The 13,087-nt window shown below is 42.5% G+C and overlaps 1 protein-coding gene across 1 annotated transcript; it reads right to left on the bottom strand.

Moving 5' to 3' along the window:
* Positions 1-1,624: 1,624 nt before the first annotated feature.
* On the bottom strand, positions 1,625-4,129 carry LOC133452324 (tripartite motif-containing protein 16-like). Its single transcript, XM_061731571.1, has one exon. The coding sequence runs from the start codon at positions 4,073-4,075 to the stop codon at positions 2,393-2,395; it is 1,683 nt and encodes a 560-aa protein (XP_061587555.1). The 5' UTR covers positions 4,076-4,129; the 3' UTR covers positions 1,625-2,392.
* Positions 4,130-13,087: the final 8,958 nt, after the last annotated feature.

Here is a 13,087-nt window from a genome sequence, read left to right as displayed (position 1 = left end):
TCAACCTGATTCAGAAAAACATGCACGTATTAATATTATTATCATCATTTTAACTGAAACAAGTCTTCTAAACATCAGTGTAGATGTTACGCATGTAAAAGGATCACAGAAGATGTCCTGGTTCTGCTGTCTTTATTGCACAGAACACTGCAAATATAACAAAAACAGTTTGTGATCAGTATAGGCTCTGTGTTCTTGTCCTGACCGTACCACGTTCCATATTAGAGTTTTCACTCTTGTACGCCAGGATTACAGCGTCGTCATTCCCATTCCCAAGCCTAGACTGACACCTACTGGCGAAGTGGGTATTACCCTACGTTTAATTACAGGTGAAGCAGGTTATTTTCCCTGTTCTTACAAGTAACTGTATTAAATAAGAAAAATAATGGTTGGGGGGGCAAGTTAATTAAAAGAACTAATAAAATAATAATAATGGCCATCTCCAGGGTGCCACATAGACACCAGTGTGATCCTGGTCTGGGGAAGTTCTAGAAACCTGGGAACACAGGAGTGACGACCCGAGCTGACTTTACATCCCCAGAGGTCCAGATGAGCTTCTGTCTCCATCATGATTCATTTTTATTGCTGCTTCTGTTCACCTGCACATTGAAACTCAAAGTTTACTTGACCCTTGCTCTCAGGCTTCACGGCTGATTAAAAGTCAAACATTTACTACATCTAGGGCCTGATTTACTAAGATCCTAAATAAAGGGCCTGATTTACTAAAGGTTTGCGTGCGTAAAAACGTGTGCAAACTTGACATCACCCGCAAACCAATGTGCAAGCTGATCTACTAACAGCGTGCAAAGAGGACTGCGCCTCTCAAATGAGCAAAATAGCACACGCTGTTCATTTAGTACTTTTGCCCTGATGAATAATCAATATGGGGCGTACCCGCCAGAAAGCGCTAAATACTGGGAGGGGAAAATGCAAATTGGTCCATTTACCACGCGCAATGAGATTTACCAAGCCTGAAAGTTTTTGCGGGGATTGTGATTGCGTCTGTATTTAATACGTTCGAAAGGAAGGTGCTAATCTGCCCAGCATTACGCAGGGATGCTTGTTGGTGCCTGATTTGAGGACTGGGGTGGGGATGGCTCAACTTGTGCTGAGGATTCTCCACACGTGTCACAACGTGCTCTCAGTTGTTAACACGCTGACGGTAAAGTGAGTCATCTTGGGAGGTTTCCTGAGCGTTCCCAGACCTCCACCCTGCAGAGAGAAGCTGAACCGCTGCACCGCCCTCTGGTACCGTCCAGCAGCTTCTTCAGAGCAGAACATGTTCCTGCAGCGGCTCCTGCTGCCAAGACGGCTCCATTTAACTGAGATTACACTGTTCACTGTTCTAATTCACTTATTTCATCTTTATTTAACAGGTAAGGAGGATTGTGGAGATTTAAATCCTCTTTTCTGAGTGAAGTCTGACCAGAACAAGAGCAGTAAAATCAGTAAAGACACATTTAAATCCAGAAATATGATCTGTTGTGAACATGAACTCTGTACTTTGGGATGTTTCAGGAGGAAAACTGCATCCGTTTTACTTTAATATTAAATTAATGTTTTCTCCCTCAGATCTGAGTCAAATCCTGGAATGAAGACTGAAGAAAACACTTTGTTAGAACGTCAGAAGTTTTATTTCTTACTAAATATTCAGATTGTTAAACATGAAACATCCTCAACAGATTTAGAAATCAACATGTGATCTGCAGATCTAGTCTGGTCCTGCAGCTGCAGCGATGACTACCGGCCCCAACACACTAGTTTACACCAACTAGAGGCTTCACTCAACTGTTTGCTGCGTTGCTGCTGTCACTAACATTTCTCTAATCATTTACTTTGTGCTCGAGTCTAAAAAAAACATTTTCACCTTTAGAAAACAAGAACATTTGGTTTGCCAATGAATGAGGAAACAAGTGAATGCAGACATGAAATCAGAGATGAAGAAGGTCTGGTGGGTCGTCTGTTGGAGTCCATGAAGAAGAAAAGAGAAATACAACATAGAAACACATAAAAAATAATAGTTAACAACAATTACAGCTGTGGCTACAAATGTAGTTTACCACCACTGGTGAGAATGTGTATGAATGAATAATGATTTCTGTAAAGCGCTCTGGGTGCCTTGAAGGGCGCTATATAAATCCAAGTCATTATTATTATTATTATTATTACTACAACACAGGCTTATTTCTATGTTTTTATACTGAAAAAGAACATGTTAATATTATTAATATTTCCCAGGTGAAACTACAAAAGAACGACTTTCACATCCAAAGATGAAATAACAACAAAACATTAACTTATAGAACGAAAACATCCCTCCATCTATCAGAGTTTGAGACGATCATCTCTGAGAAGAGAAGAAAATCAATAAAGACATGAAGAGTAAATAAGTCTATTTGAGTTTACAGAACTCAGCTGAGGCTCCAGAACCATGAACATAAACTCCAGCGTGTAGCGGCTGAGTGAAGGAGGTCTGGACTCTGTGGAGGAGGGTCATGGTTCCAGAGACGCTGTAGAAGGACAGAACTCCTGCTCTGTGATCCAGGTAAACTCCTATTCTGGAGCTCTGAGGACCTGAGATGGAGGTGTGGATGTTGTTGTAGACAAATTCATATTTGTCTGAGAGACAACGTAGTGACCAAGATTTGTCATTCCATCCAAATACACTTTCCCTCCCTGATCTGCTGATATCTTTGTATGAAACTGCTACACGAACTACACCTGCTTTCTTCTCCACCTCCCAGTAACGACGTCCAGTCAGACTCTCTCTACTCAGGACCTGAGAATATTTAGTGAATCTGTCTGGATGATCAGAATAAGACTGATGTTTGTTCATGAAAGTCACTTTTCTGTTCTCCTCTGACAGTAACAGCCGTGTGTTTACTGTGTTTGGATCCAGAGTGATTTCACATGAATATTTCAAGAATCCAGCTCTGCTCGTTGGTTCTGGTTCTGAATCTGGTTCTGACAGTAAAACATCCACATAAGTGACGGCCAGTGAGACGTTGGTCCACGTGTCTCTCAGGATGTCCTGTAGTCGACCTCTGACCTCTGACACAGCTGCTGTCACATCCTGAAAGTACCTGAGAGGACGGATGCTGATGCTGGAGGAGTGTGTAGACTCCCTGAGTGATGACAGTGAGGGGTAGTTGTGGAGGAACTGGTTGTGGTCCTCGGTGTCTGAGAGCTGCTTCATCTCAGCGTCTCTCCTCTTCAGGTCAGTGATCTCCTGCTGCAGCTTCTCCTCCAGCTCTCTGACTCTCCTCACTTCAGTTTCCTGCTGGGATCTGATCTGCTGCTTCACCTCAGAGCTTCTCTTCTGGAGGAGAGAGATCAGCTCAGTGAAGATCTCCTCACTGTCCTCCACTGTTTTATCAGCAGACTGATCGATGGCCTCCGCCTCCTGCTGAAGCAGCTTCACATCTTTCTCTCTGTCCTGGATCTCCTGCTGGATTTGTTGTCGACTCACCTCCATCTCTCTCTGCCTCTCAGTCCTTTCTGCTGCAGCTGAGACCGTGTCGTGGCCTTTATGTTCATCCACAGAGCAGAGATAACAGATAGACTTCTGATCAGTACGACAGAACATGTTCATCACCTCACCATGACGGGGGCAGATGTTGTCCTGCAGGTTCTTGGAGGGATCCACCAGCTGGTGTTTCTTTAATGGAGCCACATCACGGTGAGGTTGAAGGTGTTTCTGGCAGTAATAGGCCAGACAGACCACACAGATGAAGATGATGATGGCTTTCAGTTTTCTTCCAGAGCAGAAATCACAGACCACATCTTCAGGTCCAGCATAGCAGTGATCAGCAGGAGCAGCTTGGACTCCAGTTTTCTTCAGCTGCTCCACTAAAGCTGCTAACATGGTGCTTTTCACCAGCTCAGGTTTCTGAGTGAAAGTCCGTCTACACTGAGGACAGCTGGGGAGTTTCTTCTCTCCTTCATCCCAGAAGTTGTTAATACAGTTCATACAGTAACTGTGTCCACAGGGAATAGTCACCGGATCCTTTAAAATCTCCAAACAGATCGAACAAGAAAAGGTTTCCTGGTCCAGCTGATCTCCTTTCTGCGCCATTTCTCCTCTCGATAACTGAGACTGAGACAGTTTTACTTCCACAAGGTGAGAATAGTCTGAGCTCTGATCTACAAATCAGGTGTGCAGAGAACGGAGGCTGTCAGCTCTGTGTTCAGCTCGTGTTGTTCAGACGTGTCTTATAGCTGCAGATCTGCAGGGGCGGGAACCAGGAAACCTGCTCAGGCTGTATCTGCCGGTTTATGAGGCTCAGAGTCCAGCAGGATATGATGTCTGAGATAAAAACACTTGAACTCTTTCAGAACAGGAAACGTTCCTGTTTCAAACTAGTATCAGTGTCACGTTCCAGGTTTCCAGGTCATTTTAATGATAGTTTCTCAACAATGACATGGATGCATGTTTAACTCGGACACAAAGCTGTTCTTGGTTGTTTGAATAGAAATGTGAATAAAAGAGTTCTTGGTGAGGTGACGTTGACTCTTCAAAGAGATGTGCTTCTCATCAGAAAGTCGCTGGTTCAATTCCCAGTTCAGACGCGTTAAAGCTTCAATAAATGAGACAGAACTCACTTATTTGGGGAGGGGGGGCAGGGAAGGTGTTGGATAAGGAGGGAGGTGTATTTACCATTATGTGTGCATGGTTTTATCAGTGGGCTATGTCCCAGATCTGCTCCTCAGCCATTTTCCTTGATGTCATCAGCTCGGTACAGTTCTGGTCCAGGTCTTGTTTTCATTAATCCAGGGAGATTGTGACTAAACCGGCCTGCCAAGCCGCTCTGCCAAGGTCAGGTTGTAGAATCAACAGTTGTATTTGGGTCAGACTCAGTAATGATTCGTCCGTTTTTCCAAATTTGTCAATATTCCAGGTAACCGCCAGCTCCAAAAAGAGGAAATCCTGTTATCAGAAATCCAGTTATGAAGCATCTTCAACATCCTCGGCCGACAGCATGGACAGACACACGATCCTCCACGTCTTCCAGGAGTCCATCGTGTATCCAGCAGCAAATGTCCCGTCGGGGCAAGAGGCTCCCCTCTGCTCCGTTTTCTCGTTGAGTAAATGTGGTCAGTTGTGGTTAGAGACCAGTTGCTGTTTCTTTGGTTGTCTGGAGATGTGGGACTGTATGTACTACTACTATTACTACTACTACTATTACTACTACTACTACTACTACTACCACTACCACTACTACTACCGCTACTACTACCACTGCTGCTACTACTACTACTACTACTACTATTACTACTACTACTACTACTACTACTACCACTACCGCTACTACTACCACTGCTGCTACTACTACTACTACTACTACTGCTACTACTACTACTACTACTACTACTACTACTACTACTACTACTATTACTACTACTACTACTACTGCTACTGCCACTACTATTACTACTACTACTACTGCTACTGCTACTGCCACTACTATTACTACTACTACTACTACTACTGCTACTGCTACTGCTACTACTACTACTACCACTGCTACTGCCACTACTACTATTACTACTACTACTACTACCACTGCTACTGCCACTACTACTACTACTACTACTACTACTACTACTACTACTACTACTACTACTACTACTACTACTACCACTGCTACTGCTACTGCCACTACTACTACTACTACTACTACTACTACTACTACTACTACCACTGCTACTGCTACTGCCACTACTACTGCCACTGCTACTACTACTACTACTACTATTACTACTACTACTACTACTACTACTACTACCACTACCACTACTACTACCGCTACTACTACCACTGCTGCTACTACTACTACTACTACTACTACTACTATTACTACTACTACTACTACTACTACTACTACTACCACTACCACTACTACTACCGCTACTACTACCACTGCTGCTACTACTACTACTACTACTACTACTACTACTACTACTACTGCTACTGCTACTGCCACTACTATTACTACTGCTACTGCCACTACTACTACTACTACTACTACTACTACTACTACTACTACTACTACTACTACTACTACTGCTACTGCTACTGCCACTACTATTACTACTACTACTACTACTACTACTGCTACTGCTACTGCCACTACTACTACTACTACTACTACTACCACTGCTACTGCCACTACTACTATTACTACTACTACTACTACTACTACCACTGCTACTGCCACTACTACTACTACTACTACTACTACTACTACTACTACCACTGCTACTGCCACTACTACTACTACTACTACCACTGCTACTGCCACTGCCACTACTACTACTACTACTACTACTACTACTACTACTACTACTACTGCTACTGCTACTGCCACTACTACTACTACTACTACTACTGCTACTGCCACTGCTACTACTACTACTACTACTATTACTACTACTACTACCACAGCTACTACTACTACTACTACTACTGTCATTTAGTAGACGCTTTTATCCACTTCCATCTGAGAGAACAACACAAGCACAAAAACACATAGTTCAGGTCCAGCTGGATCAGTGCTGGTCAGACTACTGAGAGTCCAGTTGGACACAGGAGATAAAATGCTAATGCTAAAATATATCTAGCTGTCTGTAGAAACCTGGCTCTGCATCTCAGTCGGGGTTGGGGTGCTGTGTTTCCATGGTGGGGGGGCCTGGTATCCAACTCCTGTGCTCTTCGCTCGGCTTGCGTGATGATGAATCGTCTCATGTCGGGGGAGACGAGGCCAGCTATGGCATAGAGGCACGGGACTGGCGTTGTCTTTAGACATCCTGTGATGATGTGGCAGGTTCCATTCAATTAAATTTTATTTCTATAGCGTCTATTACAACAGTTGTCTCCAGGATCTTTCCAGAGACCCAGAACCTGACCCCTGAGAAATTATTACAAGAATTACATTATATTACAAGAACGATGGACAAAAATGATGGCTATGAGATACTTACACTGTGTAATTAATAGAAAATGGAAGAGGAGAAGAGAATGGTGAGGTTCTGCCCAGTGGATCATGTCGGTGCCCCCCTGCAGCATAGGCCTATAGCTGCATATCTACCACGAGCAGCGCCATCGTAAAGGGGGGAAAGGTGGTGACAATTATAAGGGCCCACAGCCCACAAGGGCCCACACATGGCCCCCCCAGTAACCTATGAAAAAATGATTATGCATACATAATACACAATATATAGTCATACTAATGAATCCAAATTCAAACAGAGCCACTAGTCACACAATATTCTCTAATTTAAATCACTTTAATAATTCCCTTTGCCCCTTCCCTTCTTAAAAATGGTTTGGTCCACCCAGCTGTGTGCAAGTGAGCAGCGCGCTGCGCAAACGTGAGAACACAGCTGGACTAGATGCACAGCAGCTAGATGGTGAAAAAGTACAAATCCGGGCAGGCCCGGTTCTACGAGGGTGCTTAAATATGGAGCCAAATCAAGGCCAAAAGTTTTGCTAATTTGAAAATAAAATTTGAACCTGAAAATTATTTTTTTCAGTTTCAATTTTATTTTTTTCAGTATCAGATCTTTTTTTCAGTTTCAAATCTTTTTATTTCAGTTTCAAATCTTTTTTTCGTACTTGGTAGTATGTGGAAGTGGGAAATGTCAAACTTTAAAGTGTGGCTGTTGAACTGTACAGTCTGGGATAGTTTATTGCTTCTATACTGCGATTGGTGCCAAGTACGGTCTAAAACAGTTTTTTAAACAGAAATGTGTCACTAATATCAGTTTTTTCCACTGCCAATCACGTGAATATGGTGTATATACAGTGTTGATTCATACTTCTACTGATAACTTCTGCAACCTACGTTTCCTGAAGGCAACATGACTGAGGAACGTCCCCCGCCTTCTCTGTTCTGCTGTCACTCATGATGCCACGCCCCCCACGCCAGATGGGGGCCAAAAGTCTGAACCTGAAAAAAAAATTTGAAACTGAAAAAAAAGAAGTGAAACTGAAAAAAAAAGATGTGAAACTAAAAAAAAAGATGTGAAACTAAAAAAAAAGAAGTGAAACTGAAAAAAAAAGATGTGAAACTAAAAAAAAAGACGTGAAACTGAAAAAAAAAGATTTGAAACTGAAAAAAAGATTTGAAACTGAAATAAAAAGATTTGAAACTGAAAAAAAGATCTGATACTGAAAGAAATAAAATTGAAACTGAAAAAAAGAATTTTCAGGTTCAAATTTTATTTTCAAATTAGGAAAACTTTTGGCCTTGATTTGGCTCCATACTTAAAGAGCATATTGCAGGTTAGAATTTTTTCAAAAATGATACCTGACCTTATGTGAAAATGACTATGTGAGAAGTTAATGTAGGATTTGATATGTTTTACAAGACATAAGGGCACTTATTCAGAGGAAAAAGTGGCTGATTTTAGCCAAGTTCCTACAAACGCTTTTTTTTTTTCGACCACCGCGTCATATGACGTCACACCAGGGAGCATCTCCACAGCTCTGCCTCATCTGACTGCCCAGACCCCGTACACACGTAGCCGGGTATCTGCTAAACCCAAGATATTTTCCTACGTTTGGACCTGTCATCCACATGAAAACGCAAATAAACGAATGTTTAAAAAAACTCCGGGCAAAGTGAAGATTTTTGAAAACTCCGTTTATGTATATGCGTGTAGACAGAGACAGAGAGCAGTTCTGCGTTTTTGAACGTCACATTATGCTCCAAAACAACAACAAATCTGCTCTGAGTCTGACGTCTAACGTGCGACCCAGAACTACAGCTCGTTACCCGAGGAGGAGGCGCGGATCCCGGGGAAGCGGCACAACAGAGGCGGCCCGGAGGCTGGAAGACCAGATGATCTACAGGTTTGGAATGCTTATGAATGTGGTCGAAAACGCAGATCTTCGGTTCTGTGTGGAAGGTTTTTTTTTTTTAACAACGATGTAATGTGGATAAACGAAGGGGGGGAAGTATTCGGTTTTAAAAATACCCGGCTATTTCGGATGCTTTAATCAGAAAAAAGAGAAGATAATAAGCCTGTTTTCTGTTTAGAAAGTACAAACGTAGACAGATTACAAGTACTCACCCATCTTTTAGGAGTTATTTTCTGAGTTTCTTTCAGGAGCACGGGCGGGTGCTGTAGTGAATAAAGGCGGATTTATGGTTCCGCGTAAAATCTACGGCGTAGCCTACGGTGTAGGGTACGCGGCGCACGCAGCGTTCTGTGCGTCGCTGCGTACCCTACGCCGTAGGGTCTGCGTTGGTGTAACGCGGAACCATAAATCAGCCTTTTAAAAAGAGAGTTTCAGCTGTCAATCAAAAGAACATGGGGGGACTAACGGGTAACGTAATTATAAGGCTGTGGCCCGTCATATTGGTGTGAATACACATTCACAACCTCTTCAGTGTCACAACTAACATTAAGATCCATTATTTTTCCTATTGTTGAATTCACCGCGCTCCCCTATGCCACGTCACTTCCGGTTCAACTTTTTCAGATGCGGAAGTAAAATACTCTCACAAAAACAACTCTGGAGGTCACTGTAGTATATATTTATGCGTATTTCAATGAAAATTCAGTTCCTACATTATTTTCCTACACATTGATTCACAGGGGTCTCCAACCTGCAATATGCTCTTTAAGCATTGCACCTTCAGTTTATGTGTTTGCATGCTCAGTTGAAAAGAAAACTGACAAATGCACGCTTGTTAAGCCTGATTTATGGTTCTGCGTTAAATCGACGGCCTAGCTTACGGCGTAGGATACGCGGCGACGCGCACCGTACGTTTGCGTCCCCGCGTATCCTACGCCGTAAGCTCTGCGTTGGTGCAACGCGGAACCATAAATCAGCCTTCAGTGTCCGTCACTCATCTGCTTCCAGCAGTTTCCTGCACCAGCAAGACGCTGCTCTCTGCTGCTCCGTTAACACAAAGTAACGATGGATCTTCGGAAGTTGTTCAAGCACAACCAAGTTTATATTTATGGTCATATTTATTTTTGTTATTTATTTTTCTCTGTTTTATTTTCTGTTGCTAGATTGTCTGATGGGTGAGGTAGTCCAGACTAAATGTAGCATTTTCTTTGTTCTGCAGCGATATTGCTTCAAAAATGCACTTGAAAGACACTTTAAATATTATTGTTTGACTGGTATCATTCCACTTGAAATGACTGTCATGTTTAGTGATGGTTTTGAGCTGTATAGATAAAATTAGTTTGAATTTCTACGTTTTATTTTCAGGGTAAGAAACATCTGTTGCTAGATTGTCTGATGGGTGAGGTAGCCCAGACTAAATGTAGCATTTTCTTTGTTCTGCAGCAATATTGCTGCAATAAAGCATTTGAAATACACTTTAAATATTCTTGTTTTTCTAGTATCGTTCCACATGCAGTGGATTGTATTATGACGCATTCAAGTCTAATCAGTAATTTTTTTTTCTTTAGCCTAATCAGTAATTATGAGCATCAAACGAACGTCCGTTATGTTATCATGATGTGATCAATGTGGTCTTGTAAAGATGTATTAGTGCAACATTTGAGTAGCCAAAAACAACAAAAAAAGTTTTGTTAGATTTGTTGTTGTTTACACAAATAAAAAAAAGGGCCCACGGCAATATTCTTTAAGGGGGCCCAGGGCTAGCAGCTGCCCTGACCACAAGACTAACTATTATAGTCTTGTTCTATAGCTGCAGCTATGACTACTGGCATAGCTACTATGACTAGCGTAAACTCAAGTTTACGCTAACTAGAGGTTTACTAACACTAATTAGAGGTTAGTGTTAGCTGCTGCATCTTGGATCAGCTGGAGCCTATTTAGCAAATTACTTGGACATCCTGCTAATAACAACTAAACTTTGCGATATTACGGAGATGGAAAAGTTCCTATTTTACAAACCTGATTAATATATTGTTTAAACGACAAATCCTGATTGAAACAACACCAAGGTTCTTCACAGTTGCGCTGGAAGCCATCGCAACACCATCTAATCCCTTCCTAAGATGCTCTGGACCCAAAATGATAACCTCTGTTTTATCTGAATTTAGAAGCAAAAAAAAACCAGACATCCAGTCCTTGATGTCCCTAAGACATGCCTGAAGTTTAACTAATGGTTCTGTTTCATCCAGCTTCATAGACAAATAGAGCTGGATGGCATCAGCATAGCAATGAAAGTGTATGCCGTGATTCTGGATTATATATATAAGATCGTCCCTGACGTTGTTCAGCAGGATTTCTCCGAGTTCCCTGGTGGTGGAGGAGAAAGTGTCCTCATGGTTTTCCCCGCTGTAGGCGATAAGTAGATCACTGGATGTTTCCAACAAGCCAGGATATACTGGGTCTGGCATCCTCTGGGTCTGTGTCTCCTGGTTGACCGGTTCAGCAGCTCTGTGAACATGGTATAGTTGTTGGGGTGTGGTGAAATGCTGGGGATGGACTCTTGGGTCTCCTGTTGGAATGACAGACGGTCAGCCTTCGGCAGAAGGGGACGCTTGTTGCTTGTAGAACGGACCGGATGGTTCTGGTTATGGCCGGTGTTGGGTGGGGGGGATTGGGTCCAGGATCTCTTTCACAGCTCTGGATGATAGTTCTCTGCTCACACAGACAAGGTCCGGGTTATATCCTCATTTACATCTGGAGCTGTGCAGGATTTTGGCAGTTTTGCATCATGAATCAGGGTCAGGTGTTTCGTTTTGAGCCAGGTTTTGTCTGTGACGCCCTAAACTTACTAATTTTTGTCCCACTCTAATGTTGGTGTGTATTTTTTAATGTCAATCGTAAGATCAGGTGAAAAGTGGATCCTTTTCATCGAGAGTTTATCTTTTTAAAACAGGCTATCACAGAGGAACCAGAACCACACTTTAAGTTCAACAAAACTTCCACAGATTTACCTTCATTTTGGAAGATAAATAAATGAACCAGTGCATGTTGTTTTTGTTCAGTCGATGGTGAAACGGTGCAACGCAGCAGCCAGTTAATTACCAGGGGAACATAATAAAGGTTGGTGACTGAAGGTCATGTGTCGTTTATCTGAGGTCGTATTCTCCTCCTTATCAAATCAGATATTGTTCTGATACGTAACAGCCTCCGACCTGAGAGAGGGAGGGTGAACTTTTGAACTCTTGAACACGACTGTAGGATCGCTGACGTGGCGATTGGCTTGAGCTGCAACATGTGACCCTGACGGGGAACCAGAGGAGTCACATGGAGGAGGAGAACCGTCAGCTGTGGCGGCTCTGCAGATGCTCCCGGTTTCATAGCTCGGGTGCTAAGGGGGATCCAGGTCATGACGTCTCTGCAAACATCAGTGAAAGTTGCAGCAACAACCAGGTATCTGCTCTAACAGGACTTGGTCCACGTAGCTCCTCCGTGGACACATCTCTAAAAGACAGGTTGTCTCCTCCTCAGACCCATGATGCTTTGCTGCATCCAGATTCATTCTTATTTGAAAATGTCTCCGTCTCACAGTCTTACTATTGCCGTTGTTCTTAATAACCTAATAACGAAAATGCTATTAGTTTTAGTTACACTTTAGTCATTTCTATATGTGATAGTTTAAGTCTAGTATTAGTCGACGGAAACTCAAAAAGGGTTTAGTCCAGTTTTAGTCAGTTTTAGTTAAAAAAAAAAAGGTATAAAAAATATCTTCACCAATATTTACATTAATAACGGTATGTGCTGCTTTAGCCTGAAGCTAGCAGACTCTACGTATGATAAAGCTGCACATATAACTGACCAGTTAAACATATCAACGTGCTGACGGAACATAAACACACAAAGAGAGGACAAACACCGTCACTGAATGTAAACATGGTTAAACATGCTGCTAATGTTACAAAAGAAGCCAAGTGTGCTGTTCATTTAGACACATGGGGAACAGCAACACGTCTCAAATGCTATATTTGTGTCTACATTTCATACAGTCACTCAAACATGGGTCAATATGAACTTATTACACTTGCAGCTCGACCAAAATCCCATCATGTACTACACACAGGCTACCAGTAACACACACAGGCTACCAGTAACACACACAGGCTACCAGTAACACACACAGGCTACCAGTAACACACACAGGCTACCAGTAACACACACAGGCTACCA

This window comes from Cololabis saira, chromosome 10, assembly GCF_033807715.1.
Source record: "Cololabis saira isolate AMF1-May2022 chromosome 10, fColSai1.1, whole genome shotgun sequence".
Taxonomy (NCBI): Eukaryota; Metazoa; Chordata; class Actinopteri; order Beloniformes; family Belonidae; genus Cololabis; species Cololabis saira.
Note: the sequence above shows the minus strand (reverse complement) of the source record. Positions and strands in the feature narration are given on the sequence as shown.

Bases quoted from the DNA above. Each gene is read 5' to 3' on its own strand.
- LOC133452324 (XM_061731571.1), bottom strand. From the start codon at position 4,075: ATGGCGCAGAAAGGAGATCAGCTGGACCAGGAAACCTTTTCTTGTTCG.